Source organism: Cottoperca gobio, chromosome 8 (genome assembly GCF_900634415.1).
Source record: "Cottoperca gobio chromosome 8, fCotGob3.1, whole genome shotgun sequence".
Classification (NCBI taxonomy): domain Eukaryota; kingdom Metazoa; phylum Chordata; class Actinopteri; order Perciformes; family Bovichtidae; genus Cottoperca; species Cottoperca gobio.
In genome coordinates this window covers 4,039,825-4,063,569 of record NC_041362.1, presented here as the reverse complement: position 1 = coordinate 4,063,569, position 23,745 = coordinate 4,039,825, and the positions used below count along the sequence as shown (strand labels likewise).

The window sequence follows — 23,745 nt, the reverse complement described above, 5'->3', positions numbered from 1 at the left end:
CAGGACAGGCGTGTAATGAATTTGGAGAGAAACATGTAATATTCATGAAGAACACACTCCTGGACCTTGACACGACCTTCAATCCATCGGACGGGATGATAATGCTCGATTTACTTTGCACTTGAGCCCATTCCTAATACAAATGTCCATCCTTGCAGTTAACCCATAAAGTATAGACTCTCTCTGCTATAAGAGATCTAGAAAGTATAGTATTGATAATAATGAAAATAGGTTTTATCTGCTGGATGAGGGAAAGGATGAGCGCTGACATCAGACCCCTTTGCTGTGGTGCAAGTTCTCTGACAGGGAAGAAGGGATTGAGTTAATATTACATCCACACACACACACACCCACATGTATGAAAACATAGGCCTGACTGGCTAATCCCGGCCAGCTCCATCAAGCCTACAGGGGGCTGGTCTAACTAATCCTGTTATCAGGCCCAACAGATGCTGTTGACAGAACAATAAGCAGGGGGCCAGTATGGCAGCGCGGCCCCGAGGAGGTCATGAGCCAAACTCATCGCAGCAGCAGCAGCAGGATCGCTGGCTGGCTGGAGCGAGCTGGAGCGAGCTGGACTCACTGATGGTCAGACACACTGGCTCTCACAGGCTGACCGATATTTTGCCTCGTCTGCAGTGTCAGAGTGTGTAGATAGTGACGCGTGTAAAGCTACATACAGAGCCCAGACTGTCTGGGTGGTCAGAAAAGGTAAATACATTAGACAACACAATGAGCAACATGGAGACTATAATTAGACGTCTGCATTTAGAAAAACATGATTTGTTTTGTGCTACTTTAGCAAAATAGAAATACACGTTTGCTTATTTAGGTGAATCGGTACATGGAGTGACGTGTGCAATAAGGTGTGTAGCTCAGCAAAGAGCTGAAGGTTAGTGCACGGTGTAAGAGCAAGGTGAAGCTCTGCAGTGTCTCTGCACTGAAACTCAGATCAAATGGATCTTAATGTATTTCGTGTAGTTTTGTGGAAAAGTCATGTTCCTTTTACTCAAGTGTGGGTCTAATGGTGCTTTTTAATAAAGCTGTGATGTGTCAGTGATTGACATTTATCATAGCCTATAGAAAATAAAGGTGACACATATTCATTCAACAATCACAGCATGCAAGCCAGTCATGCACGAGAGCAGAAATAACAATGACGTTGGCTGTAAAGATGAGGAAGTGTGTGTCCTGCCCCCCCCCCCTCCTTGACTTTCTGGTTTGTGTCCCAGTTTAACTAAATCCCATTAAAAAGGCTTTCATCTCACTGCACTTCATTACTGGCATAAATGCTGCGGCTCACCCCAGAGAGAGGCAGGGATTAGACGAGACAAGCTCATCGAAAATGTTACGCTCTCGAACCCCAACAGCTTTTTTTTTTTTTAAATAAAGACACTCACTTTAGATGATCCAAATAGACCCTCCAGCACAGAAGATGTCATGAAGGTTGTTGTGTAGGTGTGTCCTTTTGCCCTTGTACACTGGCAAACAACAGCATAGGTTGCTGTACATTTCCTTTAGAACGGAGGATGGGTAGACCAACATCCAGGGGAAATGTTAACACATTCAGAGAAAAGACAGGAGGAGAAAATAAAGAGAAGCTTTACAGACATGAGCAGGGGAAGCAAGAAGAGAGACGACTGGGGGGGGGGGGGGAGAGGGAGCTTGGCATTGTGTGTATATGATTGGATGCGATGGGTCAGAGGCTTTCACGCGCATTTATGAGTGCTTATTTTAAGCAGAGCCCAAGCTGGGCTAATCTTTACTGCCCGCCTGAATGAGGGTGCTGATTAAAAGCTAATTATATGCTACAGATTTGGCCTCTGGTGAAGACTCCGCTGATTTGACACGGCTTGGACTCCGGCCTGGGTGCATGCCTGCGGGCTTTAGCTCCAGATAGCCATGCGTGTGTGAGCGTGTGTGAGTGTGTGTGTGTGTGTGTGTGTGTGTGTGTGTGTGTGTGTGTGTGTGTGTGTGTCTACAAATCAGAGGGGAACAAGACGTCAGCGTGCATGATGGACGCTGTGGGGTTTGTGTTTATAGCAGCGGTGTAAACAAGTCCATTTACAAATACAGTAATAAGGTAGAATTATGAGGTACTTTGCTCCATTATTACCATTTTCTGGCACTTCTACTGTTTACTTCCTTACAATTCAGAGGGAAACATATTTTTTATTTCACATTATATTCATCATATTTTCCTGCAGTAAAAGTACCAATACCACAGTGTAGAAATACTGTGTTACAAGTATTCAAATATCACTATTAAAGTACTTAATAATACAATTAAGTAATTAAAATCAGAATAATATTGTATTATTATAGTTATTGATGCATTAATGTCGTCACTTTAATGTTGCTGGTAAAAGGTGGAGCTCATTTTAATTCCTTACAGCATAGGTCTTCACATCCTCCCCACCCCCCCTCGCACAGAACTCCGACAGTACTTGTAAGTACTTATACTTGTAAAGTAATTGTACTTAAGTATTTAAGTAAATGCACTCTGTCCACCACTGCATTCATCTGACAGCTTTAGTTCATACTTTATGCATAATTATCCAATGACATAATATAACTTAACGTCGGTCGGTCCACTGCATTATGAGTGCATTTACTTTTAACACTATAAATATATTTTGCGCTAAATACATCAATACTTTCACTTTTGTTTTGGTATGAGTAACATAAGGATAACTTGGCCCAAACAAATTGCACGACCAAATAACATGCATTGATTTGTTTTTGTTCATGATTCCTGAAATTGTACCCTTGACATATTACGTCATTTTGATTTGTTTGCATCTTTCCTGTTTGTCTCTTCAAAGCTTTGTTTTTGGTCTAATGCTATTTTAAAAACGTGCATGTCAAAGTGCAGACAGCCAGTCCTCCGACACATGTAGAGCTGACAATGTTGCTGATTATAGCGTTGAACCTATAATGACAGTGTTGCTGCACAATCAAAACCATTCGCTTTTTAATGAAGTTGCCCTTTTATTGTCTATTGTTGTAAATTCAGCAATTAACTGTATAAAGATAGTATTTTCCTCCAGAGACACAATTAATAAATCAATACGTCTATGAGCATTGTATTTGCATTGTTGGTTTACATCATTTGTTTTTTGGTGACAGTAACAGCATATGAGTCACATGTCTCTATTTATTCTAAATAGCTCATGAACATGTGAGTTATACCGCTGTGCGATTGGTTTCCACCCATCTCTATATGAACTCTTCCTCTCTCGCCTTCCTCCAGCTGCCACTCCAGCACTCAATCACACAGACAGGACGGGGTTAATATCTAATAAATGCAGCGGTGAAGAGAAAATAGAGTGAATCCTTCACTGCCTGTTAGCATCTCGTCTTTGACATTATTACTCCCCCGGCATAGCAATGTTCCTCGTCTACGACCCTCCCGCAGGAACTAACCCCAGTGTCACACCATAACAACACACACAGAAAACAACATGTCTCACAGCCAATTGCCTACAGGATGTCTTACAGTCCTTGGCTATTTATGTCTTGGGCAGTGACACAGTCAGTTTGTTCAACTGTTTATCCCAAGACTGCATTACTCACAGCAAGCATTTCAATAAAGCAGCACATAAAAATGCATTAGCTTTTTCGCAGCTGCACAACAGAGATATTCGTTTTCAGAGAAATAAAGCCAGATGTTGACGAGAGTTTAAAAGGTAGTTTGCTCCAGTTCTCTAAGCCAGATTTTAAGCAACATCTTGAATTTTAATGGTCCCGTAATAGGTTGAAAAGAAAGTGTTTCTTAATGTGTTTTAAAATCAGTTCCTACTGTTGATCTACAGACAGAGGAGCAGCAGCCTGCAGCTGCACAGGCATCTTGTCAACAGCAGAGAGGACAACTTTAAGCGCTCACCTTCATGTCAAGGACAAGCTCATTCACAGCTAGAGCACACCTGGTCACTGCTTGCATGTGTGTCGAGAAAAGGGAGTAGGCGAGTAGTGTTTTAGAGGTGGTGTATAACTGGAGGCATCTTGACAACTCCAACCTTCCCTCTCTAACTCACATTCTCTCTCTCCCTCTCTCCTCCCCCTTTCCTCCTCCACCTTCCTTGCCTGTCTTTATTATTAGTGGCAGCTAGAGGCAGTGGACCGGAAAATTCCCATCGAGAAACAAACCCACATCTGCATATTACAGCCCTGTTTCACATCTGCCATGACCGAATAAATTAATACATGAATAACAATGAAAATTGTCCATGAGTTGCCTCGCTCGCTCTCTAAATGGCATTGGGTGTGTGTTTGTATGTTTGTGTGTCAGAGTCAGCGGGAGCTGAAGTTGTCTCTCTTGGCCATGTTCACCAAGGAACGTATTTGCATAAAAACTCTGAGACCTGGCGTAGCACCAGTACAGTAGCTAAGCTCAGGAGTCAGGTGGGCGATACATGTTGGCACACAAACTGCTTCAGGTTCAGTCCTGTCCTCAGAAACATCCTGGAAGGTAAGTTTACTGTTTTTCGTGTTTTTATTTTTTCCATATTCAATTTGAAACAACTGAAGCTGAAACTGCATTTCCTATTTTATTTTGTATTATACGATTATTATTATTTTCCCCTCTCCAAATCAATTGTGGTTAGGATATTAGGTGTCGTATGTTGATTTGACTGCTTTCATTTATTTTATTGTATTTAAATTCTTCCTTTTAGTTTTGCACATACATCCAACTTTTTCCAACACTCTACATATCTGCTCTGTAAATCCCAGTTCCTGCATTCAGCGAATGAAATGCAGTTACTTACCTTTGTAGATAGTTGCTACACAACACAAAAGCAACAGACTTTGAACAAGAACCCAACCAAACAAACATCCATCAGGGAAAAGTGCACTTCTTAAGTCAGTCTAGATAGCTAGCTAGCTAGCTAGTCAGCTGCAGCACATAAAACAGCATGTATGCATCTTGCAAATATCCCTTCAGTCTGTTATGATGCTGGTGTGGTCCTCTTCAATACAACTATCAACACACTGTCTGTGTCAGTGACATGTAGGTCACAGCGCAAGTTTTATGACATCGTTTCTCATTCCCCTGCCGGGGCTCAGCCTGCAAACGGCTGTTAAACAAACACAGACGTGGACTGAGAGGGGAAATGCTTAAATACCTTTTTTCTCCTCATTAAATCATAAAAAACTATTAATAGTAAATAAATAAAAAAGCAGGCAGTTTAAATGCCTTTTCCAATCCATGGATTTACACTTTGAGTTGCCCCTGTGTTTCTACCGTGCCTTCAAAATAAACCTTGCTATTCTTATGACCAACATCAGTTTAAAACTAATATTTACAATAAGATGTATTTGCTGAAAGAACAATTTCTGTCAGACTAAAACAAATGGGTGGAAAAGTGGTTTGGTTTACAGTTAATGCATTTGAATGCACTACTGCATCCCCGTGTATCCTAAGTATGTGTTGTCATGTGATTCAGTTTGAGTTTGGTACAAACACAGAAGTGAAAAATATATTTGTTTGTCAGTGTGAAATAAAGACACAAGGACGTGAGTGTGTTTTCCTTTGTGGGTACTACTCTCATCTATGCCAGTGAGATGTCTATTTCTGTGTGTGTTAGTGCACCATACGTGCCCTCCTCCCACTTTCATTCTCATCCCATTCCACCTACTTTACATCTGTTTACTAAAGCTTGTCTGCTTCAGTTTTGCGTACGACACAGCGAGGGTCTCTTGAGGTCCACACACTAGCAAAGGCTCCGACACTGTCAGACTACTTTGCTGCTGATTCCACTCATCTGATGTGATACAAGGGCTCTCATAAGATTATATACAATTTTAAAAAAATGATGCCCAAAGCTGACAGTCAGAAATACTCAGTGACCCCTCCGCAGAGCTGGGTCTTGAATCCCATAGTGCATTGCTTCCGTTGGCAAGGCACCGCATGTGAAGGATGGGAGGTGCGTGTGAACTTTGGGAACTGTGAGGCAGAGCAAACTTTCAAAGGCCATATATCATGTGTCCATTAGCGGACAGCTCGGCCTTGCTTGGTAAATGACAGTGTTTGTCTATGTCTGCTCCTCGCTCTCTCTCACACACCCACCAGTCTCTCTATTCCAGCCAGCCTCTCAATCTCCTTTCTAATCTTTACCCTTTCACTCCCATTTCGCCGATGTGATCCTTCCTCTCTTAGAACTTCCATCTTCCTCTTCCTCATCTGTTTCATCATTCTTTATCTCCCCTTAATTCCCGCCTACCTTCTTCCTGTCTAACCTCCATCCCTGTCCCTGGATACAGCTGGTAATAAGTCACTCTGCTGTAATTTTGCCCTTCTAAAGGCCTGTAATGATGGGGCTCAGAGGATGGCTAAGGTGCAGGCGAGATGAGGGGGGTTTAAAAGGACTCGTCTCTGCCCAGAAAGAAAGCCTTTCATGGGCCTTTTTACAATGAGGCACTAGGGGAAGAGGGCGAAATTGGCCAAGAGAGAAAGAGGCTCATCAGGTCCCATTGTACCTTTGTTGTTTCTATATCAAATGTACAATATATCTACTGATGTTCAGTGCGTATTGGAGGAGCTGGAAAAAAATCACATATATACAAACACTGATGCAGATTAAGAATTAAAAAAGACTCAGTGCGAGGGAACAAAGACAACAGTGAGTGAGAGAGGGACAGACGGGGTCGTGCTAGGTGACTGAAATACTGTTGAAACTGACTGATATTTTCTGACATTTAGCAAACTGGCAAACAGTTTAATTCATTTAGCAGATATGTCGGCGGCAGCTGTTGCAATATGAGTTTGTGTATCAGACAGGCAAGATAAGAGCTCATAGTGAGATTCGTTTGGCCTTATCCACAGACAGAGCAGCTCGACCTGTCAGAACCCGGGTAAACATATACATCGGATGATGTCTGAGAGATGCGCCCCTCTCCCTGTGGCCTTATAAACGTCGCTCCTCGTGTTTCTCGCTCCACTGGGCCCTGTGAGTCGACCGTTTTCCAGAGTTTGAACTGCCTTCACAGGGGGATTGGAGGGGGTTAGATCAGAGGTGGAGGGGTTGCAACAACGTGCAGGACTCCACAGCCACACTTGCATTTCAGGAGATTAACACAATTGCCAACACTATGAAAAGACGGTCATGACAAGAAAGGATTTATTTGTTACTAAAATGATTCACAATTATTTGGGAGTATCATGCGGATAGAAAATAGGTCACTGCGATCTCCTATATATCTCATAGTGATTTTAATTTTCATTAATTTAACGCATATTTTTGGTATTACAATAGTTTTGTTTGTGGAAATTGGAATATTTGCCCAAATGACATAAATGGGAAGTGTTTTCTGGAATTAGACAGAGCCGACAATTTCTCCTTAATCTTTACAAATAATTGATTAAACCGACCAGAGGCAGGAAACACTGGATGATATGCAAAGATCAAGATAAGGCTACACAAACACCACACACAGAAAGGTACGCACATATATGTCCGAAGGCGTCGGGAGGGAGAAGTCATTCTACTCCGATGGGGAAAAATTAGGAAAACGGCAAGGCTGCACAAAAATAAAAACGCAGATGCGCAAATGCATTGAAGCAGAAAATCCTTGCCTTTAATCCAATTCATCACGCTTTATTAAAACAGAGCCAGAGAGATAGAGTCAGACAGGCACCGTGAGGAAAAGACTAACCATGAAGAGGAGGCTCACATTACACAAACACACACTAACAAACACACACACACACACACACATGCACACAACACACACATCCACAAATCAAAAGGAAAATTAGTTACAGAGGACCATGAAAAATAACAACTGCAAATTCTCCCTCACGCCTCCTCTCGCTTTCTGTGTGTCACAGAAAACAGGTCCACACATGACAGATTTATGCCTCCTCACAAAGCTAAGGAAGATTAACACAACAGAAAGTACAAACAACCACACGCAGGCAAACAGTGTCAGATTTATAGATCCACAGGCGTCTCTATTGGGTCACATGAGGTCAGGCTGCTCTCCACTCTCTCCATCCCTTTTCTCTCCCTCCCCGTCTCTCTCTCTCTCTCTCTCTCTCTCTCTCTCTCTCTCTCTCTCTCTCTCTCTCTCTCTCTCTCTCTCTCTCTCTCTCTCTCTCTCCACACTCTTCCATCATCATCAGATCATCTGTTCTGAAAAGGAGGATTATGTATAGCGGTGCAGAATTTAGCCACATGCGTATGTTCGTTAGAGAGTGTGTGCAAGTGTGCGAGTGCACAGGCGTAAGCCGTTTCCGCCAGAGGCGCAGCATGTTTTAATTGTCCGTCTCCGTATTTTGGTGCGCCTGGCAAAAAATTAACAACGCTTATTGTGAAGGATTAAAGCCTCTGTGCCTCAGAGAACAGCAGTCTCTGCTTCTCAGTGGTGGCTCCGAGGAAGTCCAAAGCCTCCGTCCAGAGCCTTGCCAACATCCCCACTGAGAACAGTAACACTCGAGGAGAGAGGGAGTAAATAGGGTTCCACGCTCATGTGCACCACCACACATGTGCCTACTAGTGAACGGCATACGCCTTTCTGCTCGTGTCAATTAAATGTGTCAAATTTCAAATCTGTGTTACTGTAAATGTAGAAGCATATGAAAGCCTGCTCCTGCAATTAGCCTGGACGATACGGCCAAAATCTTCTATTCCGATATAGGTCATGGATTGTGCTGTGAGGGCGAAATATCGCTTAACACATTCCCAGAGAGACCGACATAATGAGAAAAGGAGAGTAGCAGAGAATAAGAATAGCATCTGGACTTAATTTCTGTTTTTAACAATGAGTCATTCATATCACCTGGGCTGTTTTCCTTGTATTTCTATAAAACAGTGAACTGAATTACAAAGATCGTACTGCAAAGTTTCACAGAGTTTGAGTTTGAAGGTTGTTTTTTTTTTAGTTTTGAGGAAATTATGCACGTGAAGTCACCGCAATAAACACAAATAAATCTGTAAAATCTCGCTCCACCACCAGTTTTTCGCTCTGGTTCAAAGAAACGTCTATGGCATTGAAATATTGCGAGCATTGTGATTGTTTTTCTTTTTGGACAGGATGAAATATAGCCCGCATTAGCAGCCACACAAGACCCATGACAACGTGAAAAAAATCTTGTGGATTTGTTTTGTTTTTTTCCTTAAGTAGCTTTATTCTATCTTCAGTTAATCCGTTTGATTCAGACTCGTTGATGGAAAAACTAAGCACAATTTCTTTTTTTATTCTTGAATAAAACCCAGCTGGCAAAGGGAATTTTTGATATCACTAGTTATGAAACATTAAGACGTAAATGGGCATAAACTGCATATATTTAAACCTGAACTCACATTGTCACCCAAACATCTGGACTTCTTCTCTCCATCGTGATCTGTCGACAAGCTTCTCTACACATTACTCTCCCAGATAAAAGAGGGAAATCACTTAAAAAATCGGTGGCACATTCATCTTTCAGTGGGACTGGTTCGGCCACATGTCCAGCATTCCCTGCAAGAAGGACGGAGCGATGAGGAAGAAGAGCGAGGAAGGAGGGGAGACAGGAGAGAGAAAAAAGAGCCTGAACCCACTGTCAGCCCAGTGAAGCAGAGAGGGAAGGAAACGCACGCCGACATGGAGACGATTCCATGGGAGTAACACACACACAGATTTAAAAGTCATATTCTCTATTAAGACCCATACCACACACAGAGATGCCTGATTGTACATATGAGGGCTGACATACACACATATTTATGTTTCTACAGCACAAGTTACAGACTCTGCAGCATTTAAGAATTCTAAAAATATCTGATCCAGACATGCAGGATGCACGCAGTCGTACACAGACACACAACCACGGCAGAGAGGCAGTGGTGGAGCCGAGGACACAGCAGGGCGGGCTGCCTGAGGGAGTCAGCAGAAGGTGAGCAGAGATAAGGCTGTGTGATTGTGACTGCATGTCAGAGAGAATCTGCACACCACAACAGTTCAGCGTGCCCTGCCCTGCGCCACACACACACACACACACACACACACACACACACACACACACACAACACATGAACACATACTGTTATATGTGCAGCCTGCATCACCCCGCAGCAGTGTAACAAAACAGTTAACACGTGTTTCTGGGATATTATAGAATTGACTAAGTTCGTTCCATGCGAGCCGCTCTGCCGTACCTACAGTAAGCAGCTCAAAGAGCTATAGTGACACATTGCTTTATATCTTCAGTGAGATCAGAGCACACAGCTGACGTGTGTTCTGCACTACTGCATCAGTTTGTCATCCAAAAAGAAAACCCAAGCGTCGTGGAGACACAAATTAAACACAGGAGCCCACCGTTTCACCCCCCCCCCCCCTCCCCGTGAATCCATTTGAAGAATGTGTCTGATAATAAAAAAAAAGTTGCAGAACTGGAGAAGTTTAAAGGTTGAAAATTAAGGAGTGACTGCATTAAATTGGTACTTTCACCGATTCGCTCGGCTTGAACAGACAGAGTCTGACAGCTCCATCTCAGCGGCTGCCTCTGCTGCAGACCAAACATGCTGAATCAGGCAAACAGATGCTGATATGGGCCTTAGATGCGTGCATGCGTGTGTGTGTGTGCGTGTGTGTGTGCATGAGAATGGATGAATACATATTTTTGTGTCTTGTGAAAATGATAACACATTCCTGTATATGGTATTTATGTATTTATTCATACTCAAAACACACATGCATCCATGCAGACACACATGCAAATATCCTACATGTAGACATGTTCTCCCATTAGCACACAAACCGTCAGAAGTACTCATGGGTGTTTTATGGGAGAAGAAGTTCGGACCGATTTCAATTTTCAGATGAGAATAAGCAGAATGACGTGCAGATCTCAGGCTGTGACCAAACTAAAGGTGATATATCTGAAAACACTGTTTTTTTGCATTTTCAGAACTCATTTCTAAAAGTTGTGCTGCTCGCAGACGTAAACGTTTACATGTCCTCTTCTTTTCTCCATTAAATGCTACGTTCACACTCATGACAGCCGCTGTTGATGACACACTCCTCGCCTCTGTGATCGTTAACGTTCTGCATCAATCGAGTCGTGTATTGTCGTTGACATTATTGTCGCGCGTCTATTGTCAGATGAAACACGACTAAAACAGTGATTTGATCGACTGTCACAACAGCTGACTAACACATTCCTGCTGCATGGAACCAAATATCCTGCTTTTCTGAATTAAATCAATATTTCACACGAGCGATCACAGGAAGCATCATCGGCTACAGAAGATGTCCTCTCTGCATTACTGCCAAGTTAGAGCGCAGTATATGTTGGCCATGTTCATCGTATGGTAAACATCTGTCACGTCTTCACAAGAAGAAGACAGTGTGAGCTTCTGCACACTGAATCAGTCTGTTATACTTAATGCAGGAGAACAGCATCTCATCCATCTCTTGCAAAGACATAGATACAAAGACAGCCGCTGATTAATCATTATCCTTATCTTCAAACTACTCAGTGTCATCAAATAAAAAAATAAAATGTCTTGATTGCTAACAAAGAGGTTGGAAATCCTCACTTTTAGTCTCTCGGTGGGTTTGACAGTTGTACGCCCCTGTCATTGTTATACAGCCGCCTCCCGACAAGGAAATCCATAAATAATACGAAGAAAAGTACTAATTAAAAACAATAAAACAGGCTAACAAAACCAATCCTGAACTCAACGCAGCGCACGTTCTAAAGCAAAGTAACCAAACGGGACTACAAAGTAATGAAAATGCCAAATAAGCTATTAATTATTTTCAAAAGGAAGAGAGACACTTAATGTATTATTTATTATTATTAGGTAGCACTACAGTGGGTTTTACATCAGCTGCTGTGAAAAACATTTTAATAATAAGTCATTAGTCATTTCAAACCTGCTTTAGAAACAAAAACTAAGGGTGTAAGAAAATATCAAAACTCTTGAGTATTGTGATATTATGTTATATTTTATTAATTCCCAAAAACATTATTTTGTATTTAACTGATATAGACAAATGTTAATTCCTTTGCTTAGATTGCACATAAAGTAGAGCTATCATGTTGGATGATATAGATTATTGCCAGTACACAACCCCATATATATATATATATATATATATATATATATATATATATATATATATATATATATATATATATATATGTATATATATATATATATATATATATATATATATATGTATATATATACACCAAATTCTTCACAAACACCTGTTGACTGTGGACATTGTACATCTCTGGAGGGCAGGTGTGACCGTTTGTTAGGTTAGAGAGAGACGTTTCTTTATTAAAGGAGTACGTAAGCTTATTGCCCGTCTGCATACTTGTATGTTTTGTGTGAGTATCGTGCATCCTTTAAAGAAGGCTGGAGAAAGAGCAAAAGAGAGCCGCATCACTCCCAGGAACACAACCATCGAACACAACCAGCACTTAATTAGCGTCTCACTTGCTGACTTCACTCAGCTCCGCTCCACTTGTGTGTGTGTGTGTGTGTGTGTGTGTGTGTGTGTGTGTGTGTGTGTGTGTGTGTGTGTGTGTGTGGATGTGTCTGTGTCCTCAGCCCAAGGCTCTGTCTGAACACAGTTCAGCAAATAGAATTGCATTTGTTTAACTTCTATTGAAAACACGTAGGGGCGGTTTGGCACACAGAGGCTGGTGAGAGTGTGCTGTGAACAGTGTGTGGGATTCTGTTAATCTGCGTGGCCCTGTTGTGCTAGACATGGGTTACAAAATCCAGAGGCAGAGCACTTCATCCAATGTTCTGCATTAACATCTGATTTTGGAACAATAAACACACTTCGTGGTCAGACGAGCAGAGCTGCAGGCCTACCTGTCTTACTTGGCATCTTCCCATTACGGATCTGCTTGAGTCTCTTCTGGTGGGATTTGCCGCTGTAGTGGATCTGGGCCTGTGCGGCAGAGTTGAGTTGGATGTTGCAGACCTCACACATTGTGTAGCTCCGCTGCTTTCTCTCCCTTTTGGGTCTGCAGAGTGCAGAAGGCAGGGCGCCCCCTGGTGACTGCTCATCTGGTCGTGCATCCTCATCCCGGGCGTGGTAGCGAGACTCGCCGTCAATCTGCACTTCCAGCCCGAAGCCAAACGCCCTCCTGTCCAGCTCGGAGTTGGGCAGGAGTGAGGGGCTGTATGGACGTTTCATACCTGTGATGAAAGAAGAGGACGGGATTAATACAAATTGGAGGTTCACGTTACAGCTCAGGTGTCCAAAGAGGTCACATGTCTGATGCTCCCTCCCTTTCTGAAATGCCCCAGTGTTAGCATGTGCAACACAGCATAGAACAGAGTGAGTCCTGTCTCCTGTGGATGGAGGTATCATTTCCCCCCAGTCTGGCATGACCTGGCTCACCCAGCATACAAAGCCAGCCTGTTAAAACCTGATAGCCACAGAGGACACACGGGCAAAAAATACCCCTGATTCCCTCAGCTCTGCAGAGGAGCGCGTGGAATCTGACCTCGTTGCCGTCTAATATAAGTCACGCTTGTCAGCACCCACGGAACAAAGTGACACCTGCACGATACACACACACACGCTCATGAAGACACCAGGAAACAAAAGACAGAGTGGGCACAAGTGTACATGATCACACTTGTACAGTGGGAAGTCCAGGTGGTGGTGGCGGTCCTGGGGTGCAATGGCGCACCACTTGGGGGAGGCAGAGTGCTGCAGTGTGGCTCTCTGAGGACCAGTGAGGCCCCTCTGTCAAGCCGCTTCACTTATTATCACTGCATGTTGTCTGTGCACCCCTGCGAGCCAAACTCCTGCAGCAGTAGCTGCACTGCATCAGTGGAGGATCTCAACCGAGCAGAGCCTGAATCACATCAGCAAGCAGGAAACGACTGGGAGTCGAGGGTTTATGAAACAGCTTTGATGACGTCTGCTGACATTAAGGTTCAGATTAGGACGCTGCAGCTCCGGATACAACAGCAACAGCATTAAATATACAAGTACAAATACACAAATCGATTTGTGGATCGACACAGAAATAATCACCAATTATTTTTGATAATTGGTGAATCTTTGAGACATTACTTCTGACTGGGATGTCATTTCTCTCTTCATTTTATAGACCAAACGATGAATCAATAATTACGGGGTTAACAGGAAAGCATTGTCGTATTGGAGGACTCTTTCGTCAGAGAATAAGCCTTCCCAGGAGGGAAGAGCGGTTTGTTTCATATGCAGCGACTGTCTCTATAAATAAATGAAAAGGCAGGTCTACAGTATCTCTGTGAAGGATTGAGACATCACCACTGGAAACAAAAAGGCCCTGAAATACACCCAGCTGTGCATTTCTGCAGCTTCAAGTTATTTATGTAAACACCCAAACTGCTCAGACACACACACACACACACACACACACACACACACACACACACACACACACACACACACACACACACACACACACACACACACACACACATTAGGGCAAGCCGCCTCCATGACTGCTGCTATTCACGTTGCCAATCTGGGAGCACTCAAGAGGCTCCATCAGATGTTTTCTCAAAATCTTTGAGCAGCGCTCGGTGCTCTCTGGCACCGAATGAAAAAAATCTCTATGGTCCTTAACCACGCAACCTCCTCGCACTCCTGCCAAACTGCTCAGCTAGCCGCTCCAAATTAGCACGCTTGTAAAAACAAAACCTTCAATGAAGACCTGCAGAACACAACACACACACACACACACACACACACACACACACACAGAGCACATTACATCCCTCTGTTCTCCGTCACCTCGCGCCGAGAGGCAGCTCTTCACAGAACACACTCATGCGTGACCGACTATTAGATGATCTCAAAGATACGCAAGACCAGTGTCCAGCGTATGAAAGTAGGTCTTAGCCTCATGTTTGTCATTTTGTGATGCAGTTTAGCTTTCTGCAGAAATGGCATAAGCATGGCCGTTACCATAGAGACCAGTGTGGCACAGATCTGACTAAATCCTCTCAGTGAAAACAGAACATTTAGCTTCGGATGCTAAGAGGGATTTCTGCTTTACGATTGTGTTTTGGTGTAAATAAAGCGTACCCTACACGTTCACTGGATCTTCTGCATTTTTATTTGTGAGCTATTGGTATATTTTTTACTCAGTATAGACGTTTCATCTTTTTTAATAACTGACGAGAGATATTTCTGGTTAATTCTGGTACAATATTTAAATAAAGACAGATTTCAACAGGTCTTAACTTTTTTTAGGGTCACGCTACATGATCACGCTATCCTCTGCTGTCGGGACTGTTTTGGTTATTTCACATATGACATTTGTGCTCCTGTTTTTCCTCTGAACTCTTCAGTGTGTGGAGGACTCCCTTGAATCTGAACGTGACGACGCTTGTTGTTGACACTCAAAAGGTGATCAAACCAAACCCACAGACGCTGGATGAAACAGATTAAGTGAGATTCTGAATGTTACATAATAAGTAAAGAGGTTTGTGTGACTTAAATGGTCGCTTTAGGGATTTTGTCATGAATATTTAATGTTGTAAAAAAGAAAAAAAAGCTTAAGATCTGGAGCCAAGACTTCAGGGCTTTAGAGCAGGGATTCCCAAACGTTTTCAGCTCCAGACCTAAAAAGACAAATGTGGTGTCTCCCCAGGACCCAACCGTGCAAAAATACATCACGAAGCGCCAAAACATCTACATTAATAAACTACTGACAAAACACTCAACAAACCAGGAAGTTAAATGTGCAGGAAATGTCATCGTCTGATAGACGACAGAGAATATCATCATTCAAAATGACCAAAAAGATTCTTCTTTCCATTTTAACCAGGAGAATAATTTCACATATCGTAGCATTGTTATGCATATTACTCTTTTTGTGACCCAATAAAAACGGTTACACGACCCATTTTATGTCCCAACTCCAACAGACTGCTTTAGAGGGTTGCGCAACTAGACTAAATATGCAAATATTAAAGAACCTACTCACATTCATCTAACTCATAATAAGTTTTATCTTGCGTCTGAGAATGTTTCTATAAAGCAACACCGAGTGTCCCACACTTCACTCTGAAGGGACAAGCTACTCGTGTGTTCAGAGGCTGTGAATCACCGGGTTGGAAAGGTTTTTACAGCTTTCACCTGTGTGTGTGTGTGTGTGTGTGTGTGTGTGTGTGTGTGTGTGTGTGTGTGTGTGTGTGTGTGTGAGCCCAACAGCCTGCAGAGACTTTAAAGGTCTGGGCTCTCGCTGGAAGCTGAGACAAGAGCCCATGCTGTGTCTGCACGCACAGATTTGTTGGCTGACACAGGACAGGAGATTGTCAGGGGGTAACCCTGGGGGAGGTGAGCGAGGGCAGGAGGCTCTGCCAGCGTTGCCATGTCTGCTGTTTCCGCTGTCTGATGTGCCCCTCCGCCTTCACCGCACACCCTCCTCCCTCGGCACATGGGAACCATCAATCAATGCTGTGATCTCGCTGAAAGACCCGGGCTCAACCAGCATAGCAGCTCTGCAATAAAAACTCTATTTATGATCTTGTGTCTGCGGCTCACTTATCCTGAAATACTATCACACTTTTCCCGGCTCAAACCAGCTCTAACCACCGACCCACCGCGACGAGCACCCCCACCCGTCCACTGTGGACACAGTTGGCATGGGGGCGTCAGCACTTCCTTGTGCATGGAGTAACTGGCCTCCAGATGGACCAGTGCAAACCCTGCAGGCATGTTAGCAGCTCCTAAATCACACTGATGAGAGGGGGGACACCGACAACAAAGGGCAAACCAATGGGACGCAACCATTCTCGCACATGATCACATACAATAGGAGCTATCAGAGAGACACAAGCACACTCATGCATGTGGACAGTTACAGTTACAGGCGCAAACATAAGTTGTCCTTGGATTCTGTAAACAAGCACAAATCAACGGAAACATTTAGACTAAATATATCCTCTGCTCAGCAAGATAAACAAACACAATCAACAAAGCCGACGTGTTCTTCGGGTTGGGAAGCGGAATTTGGTTCCAAGTACGAACCAAATCCAAAATGCCAGGTACCGGGAACCCCCCCCCAACAATAGGTTATCGGTTCCTAAACACACACAGCTGACAGTCAGTCGCTCGTCAAGCAAGGTCGTAAAGATTATTTGAATCAAGTGATTAAAATAGTTTTATTTTACTTTGGCGAGCAGCGACGTGACCGAGCAGCTGGCTGATTGTATTTTCTGTCTGTGTCACTTCTGCAGCTTTAATCATTAGAGTAGGGGAGACCGGGGGACATTGTACCGTCCCAAATTGCACCAATCAGAACTTCAGAATGAAAACAAAACAAACAGATTATTATTGAATCATATTATTTAATATGAATTCATATCACAGCAACCAAATTAAACTTGCATTTAATTTACAGGTTCCATAAACCTTATCAAGTGAATTGTTAATATAAATAACAACATATTCTGTATACATACGCTGCCTCAGAGGAAATAAACACACACTCCTTTCCTCACCCTTAGGCAGGCTCGACAGAGAGTGCTGTAAGCTATATGAATGTGGGCGGAGATATTGTGTTTGTGTTATGCATCAGGCGGGTACAGATCAAAGTCTGCCTGACAATCAACCGGAGCTCGGGGCACTTCACTACATCAGGTCAGCGATGGCAGAGACAGGAAGAGACGTATGGAAAAGTCAGAGAGATATTCGTGAAGAGAACACAAAGGCGCTTGTATAATTGGCATCATCAAAGTATCATTACTGTCATCACCGCTGTATTGTCATCGCTGCAACTACAGAACAGGCCCGAGGTGTTTGAAGCTCCACGTCTTTGTGTCCAGTGCATCAGTGTTAATTATGTCAAGTCCAGGCTACTGTTCTCTAATGACTGTAATTATACAGGAATGAGTTCTGCGCTTATTAAAAAAAGAAGTAACAACTACAGCGTGGCTGACTTCTGAGTCAAAAGCTAGGAGTGCTTGCAGTCTCTGTCACCCCCAAGCCCCCGCCCGAGAGTAAATAAAAAGCGGTGGCACATAAATGAATGTGTTTTCTCTAATCTTTGTTTGCAGCAGTTCTTTGGCAACACACAGGGAGGACATTCGTTCACAGTGTCTGTGTTTACTTGTGTGCGTGTGTTTGCTCGTACGCGAGTGTGTGACAGTGTGTCCTAGCGAAAAAACAAATGGTTTTAGCGAAGGGGAAATGTATCACAGAGGCCGTATTTTAGGCCATTGTGTGTGAAATTGCCATAATTAGCATATGAATTCTTGAGTTATGGCCAAACACATGTTCCGTGAGTTCACAGTGACCTTGACCTTCGACCCCAAACATCTAATCAGTTGGTTCTTGAGTCTAAGTGGATGCTTGTGCAAAATTATTAGGAATTCCCAGGGAGTCTTAGATATCACGTTCACAAGAATGGGAAATATGTGAGGAAAATAGATAACAAGTTAACAAACCCGCACATCTGTCGAGACAACAATGAAGGTCCTGATCTGTTCCATGACTTAATGGGTAAAATATGCAAAAGGTTAACCTTTGTAAGGATCATTCTGTCCCTGTTTGGAGCTTATGCTGATTATATAAACAGTCCAATGCAAGCACATAATAAATATTCAGTGCAAATTAGGGTCAAGTTTAATATACATTTACAAGTAGAGGGATAGTGAAACTGAAATATAACAGCACTCACTCACAAACTCTCCCATTAGTGGGTTGTAAATGTAAAGTAGGGCTTGAAGCCTCAGATGAAAGGACACTAAATCAAATGATCTTCTTCAGCCTCCGTCCTTCTTTGAGCTGATGAAGCTCATCCGTTTCTTTGAGGCATCTTTTCATGGCAGAAGTTGACACTATATTTCACTCTGGACCAAAGTGCTCAATGACTTGTGGCATGGCTATAACGGAGGTTTTAAATGTATATGTCCCTCACTTATTTAACTAGATAAAGAAAAGCATTGAAGTCAAGACGACCTCCAGTACAAAGCTGCGTCCACTCAACCTGAGGTGGACTGACTCCAGCAGGACGATACAGCTGCATCTCCTTCCCCTATGGCTGTGAACATGTGAGCATGCAGTTAACAAGCAGTTACATACACAGTGTGTATGTGTGTGTGTAGTTTTCATCCCTCACTTTTCTGCTTGTTTGACACTGATATATTTCCACATCTCCAACATGCAGCCCCCAGGGAACAGCTATTAATGTGCGCCGGATGGTCTTAAATTGTGTGAGACAGACTCTCTTTCTCACCCTTTGACTGCGTGTTGTGTTTAAGCACATACACAAATGCTTATGCTATACTAAACTATATACTAGACTGCAAACCCCCTGTAACAAAGTATGCATGATACCATAGAGAAGCATCCTGTGCACTTACAGACAAAAAAAGATTAGGAAACATATAGAAAGGGGAAATGTTCTGGCTACATGTCATCGTTTGGCAAAATCAAAAATCGATGATAGATCTTTTGTTGAACTCTAATACCTAATTACTAATCATATATCTGACCTCAGAACTGTGAGTGAGTACCTGGATTAACATCTTTACCTGCTTCTCTCTACTTTAGGTTTCTACATTTCAGTCATAGGGGAAAGAAATGTTCTTCTAAAAAGTCCTTTTTGCATCGGGTCTGTAAGTACTCTTTGACTGTTGCCTTGTTCTCTGCATCTCATAAGCGCTAGTTGTGCGCCCTGTCTCTTTCTACTGTCTTTTATTATTATACTAAATATTTCATTCAACTTCCCTTCCTAGATGCACTGAGTAGACTGACTCCATCCGGTCCAGTTTTTGCACTAGTCTTCAAACATCTGTCTGCGTCAGGCGTGCTAAAGTTAGCCCATACAAGAAAAACAGTCCTATATATATATATGTATATTTATATATATATATTCGCCATGTTCACATTTCACCACAAACTCAACTGGGGAACTGCCCAACAGGAGTAACCACAGACACTGGGAGCGGTTCCATACAACACTAGATATACTTAGACATGGACAAACCCAGGCTCAGCCACAGTCGCAACATGCACATACACACACACACTGCACACACACACACACACACACACACACACACACACACACTGCACAGAGACACAGTCTTTATTCTGCAGGCCTAACAGTTTTGAAGGCAATTTGTTCAAATGTGCACTATGCATGAGATAGTTATTTACTTTGTGCCAGTTAACTTCCTCAGTTTCTGCAACAATCTGACCCGATCTGTAACTTCTGAACGTACGGGCTCGTGACAGTTACGAGGTATGGTCAGACTTATTGGTTCCCAGCAAGTAATAAAAAGTGGTCGTCTTTATCCCGGCATCCGTTGGCTGAGGTGTTACAGAAAAAGCAGCGGTGCTTGGCGTATGCTGAGGCGTTCCGATGACACGATTCAGAAGAAGCATCAAGGACGTTTGCCACCGCTGGCTTAAAGCATGCATGGGTCAGAGAATCACTCAGACTGATTTGTAGCCGACTGACCAGCCCTGGCTTCCCCTTCACTCACACCGACGCGAAAATTATGCCTGAAAACGTCCGTCCACGGTCCCGGAGGAAAGTCTTTACGCTAGTTTCATTTCACCCAGAAATCTACAGCCAGCAGGATCCGTCTCCAGATACAGACAGTGTTGTGTGTTCCGTCAGATGTCTGGGGAACGGGATTAATTCAGAGCTGACAGGATATAGAGTTTTGCAGGGAGAGTAGATGCATTTTTGCTTTTAGATAAGAGACTCTAATCCTGCATATATTTAAAAAGGATAAGTAATAAGTAAGAATGATGTGCCTCTATCAAGTCAACTCTCTGAACACCAGTGGCATTATTATTTAATATGCTCCAATAGTTATCTGCAGAGCCAATGCTCCTATACACTCCACTGAAAACCATGTACTTTCCCCCACACAGTGTGACACACAGGCATGCACTCTGCAGACAACAGAGTCAGCTCTACCTGGGCAGCACGGCTGATGGAGATGAGGAAGAAACAGATTGCCTACAGGAAGACGAGAGGAGGAAGACGGATGGAAGTTCGGCACAGGTGCAGCCTTGTTTTTCACTCTCGCACTGAAAATGGTTTCTTATTAAGGAACTTTCTTTTCTACTCGTGCATTCCTTCACACACACACACACACACACACACACAACACACAATATCATTACAGAAAGACAAAAAACACCCGCACACACTCCTCCTCCCTTCATGTAAACATGTTCTCCCACTAATACGTTTTAAAGTGGGCAGATGTTTCTAACTCTTTGGATAAAAAGTACACCACAGTGAATCAGCTGGCGCCTGCAGACATTCCCGCACACAGCTTCTTATAAACCATGTATAACTGAGGAATACAGTGTTTTAACAAACCACTACAGACAAGAAAACACACAGAGACAATGAGCTGGGGGAGGAAGGGAAGAAGCCCTGCTGTCATGACATTAAAACAGTCATGTTCATCTTTTCCAGCAGCAGCTCACCTCACAAGTTGAAATCACTGTCCCTGTAGGATTATAACTGCCATCGTGACACTTTTATAGCGCTCACTCTGGTGACAGGCTTACCTTAAAGGCTGAAGATGTTACATTTATTATCAAAGTATTGCATTTTGGTGCAAAAAAGTTGTTGTCCCGTCTGAATCCTCCATAGAAATATATATTTTACTCCCATTCTAATCCTACATTTCAGAAAAACTCTATGAAGATAGAAGACAGACAGAAGAGGTCAATTTAAATCCAAAACTCTGCGTCATAGGAGTTAATTCAGATGTATTATATAACAGGTATAATATCATCACTGCTCACAGATGTGGTGAGAGGAGGTGCCTGTTAGTGACGTTATCAGTGTGTTATTCTTCTCTTCATGTTAATTAACCCTTTGCACTGATTGTTCTTTTATGTTTCCATAAGTCCAAAAACATGTAAAAACTGTGTGATAATGTAAAACACGTTGAGTCGCGACCGCACAGGCGAGGCAACTTTATTTATAGAGCACATCTCAACAACAAGGCAATTTAAAGTGCTTCACGAAAATATTAGAAGCATCAAGACACGGCAAAAGAAACGCTTTATAAAATGACATTTAAACAATACGTCAGCATTAAACGGATGAAAGAATGATCAGAAATGCTGTCCAGTGTCATGAGAACCCCTCCGCAGCCACCCCTATGTATCAAACATCATGCGTCAAAACTGCCACTGCGTGTGTGTGTGTGTGTGTGTGTGTGTGTGTGTGTGTCCGTCCTCCTCCTTCGTTCACCTCGACATGTCGCAAACACACTGAACACACACTTTCACAATGTGAGGGTAAGATGTTGCACAGCGACACTGACAGTTTCCCCCTATATGTCCTGCCTAATTAAAACCTCCACTAGATGTTGCGCGGTCCAGATCCAATCCATATTTTCCCCTCACTGAATCTACCTGATGACATCGTAACGGGAGGAGGCGCCTCCGTGTGCCGTATTTCTTACAAACACTCCTAATGAGCTGCTTTCGTTTCATCGTTGTGTCGTATTCGGGCCCCAGCTGAGGACAGTTTTAATTACTGCCAGGGTTTGATTGCATTAGCCTCTTCCCTACCTGTCCTTAATGACATCAGTTCTGTAGGAGAACATTCATTAGACACAGAGAGCTGAGTCAGTCTACATCACATGCGGTTAGACACACTGACAAATTGCCTGCCCCATTGTAAACAAATGTAATTTAGTGAGAGGGGTATTTATGCAACAAGCACACAAACAGCTGAGCAACTTCCTCTCACAAGCATCTGGCAAATGTGGAAGTTTTGCGGGAAAAGGAAGCGAAAATTGCTGCTTTAACATAGAGGAGCTGTGATTCCACACTGAGTCACACTACCTACAACTAAACATATGCCCATTCACACATGAACTGACACACACACACACACAGTTCTGCAGAGAGTCGTCTCAGAGGAAACACCAAAGGCAGGCCTGTCCAAATAAAGAGAGATAAAGAGTTGCTGCAGCTCAAATGCTGTTTCAGCATGTGGGTAAGCGAGTTTGATTCAGCTGCACATGTCTCTGTCTGTGTGTGTGTGTGTGTGTGTGTGTGTGTGTGTGTGTGTATCCAACTATTATCCGGGGATCAACTATGGTGTTGATGCTGGCATGCAAGCTGTTCTTTGCCAAGAAGCTGTCCCTGCATCCATCAGTCCTCGTCACACTCCCAGAGCACGCTCCGACAAAAGTAAGGAATACTTGCCCAGAACTGAGAGTACTCGTAATTTATGTCGCCACACTCACAGTGGCACACAAGAAAAAGAAATGATTGGCGAGGCGACATATATAAATATAGATGATGGGAAGATGAAGAGGCTTGACATTACACTGTAAAAAAAAAAGGTATTGTGCAATCCACAGCAAGTGGGAATATTTTTGAACATATTGAAAGTAAGTGGAGTAAGCAAAACACAACATTTACATATTATCACCTAAAAGAGTTGATATGTCAAACGTACGAATGTCCAGTGTTCAAGCTCCTTTAAGCTCCCGGCACCAACTGCTGCAATATCTGGTTATTCAGCTGCTAAACGCTCCACTGTGTATAGTACAGCTTTACACGTTGTGCTGTACAGTTTGTTATCGAAGCATTTTGGCTGAAAACAGCTGCTGTCTGTAGCCAGAAACTGGGTTGAAGAGAGCAGATTTGCAGGCCAGAAAAACAAATCAATGGGCCTGTGTGCTCTGAAAATAGGGCTTGTTCACTCTTCGTGTTTTAAGAGTCGGACAGATTTTAAATGTAATACTTATATATATTCAGTATAATCTTACTTAGATATCTCGTTTG

The 23,745-nt window shown here is 43.0% G+C and overlaps 1 protein-coding gene across 1 annotated transcript in view; it reads right to left on the bottom strand.

Moving 5' to 3' along the window:
* Positions 1–23,745, bottom strand: part of znf385c (zinc finger protein 385C) — a 127,567-nt gene that overhangs the window by 58,017 nt on the left and 45,805 nt on the right. The window contains exon 2 of the mRNA XM_029437603.1: positions 12,819–13,148. Within this exon, the coding sequence (XP_029293463.1) occupies positions 12,819–13,146 (328 nt within the window). The 5' untranslated portion in view covers positions 13,147–13,148. The remainder of the gene's footprint in view (positions 1–12,818; positions 13,149–23,745) is intronic.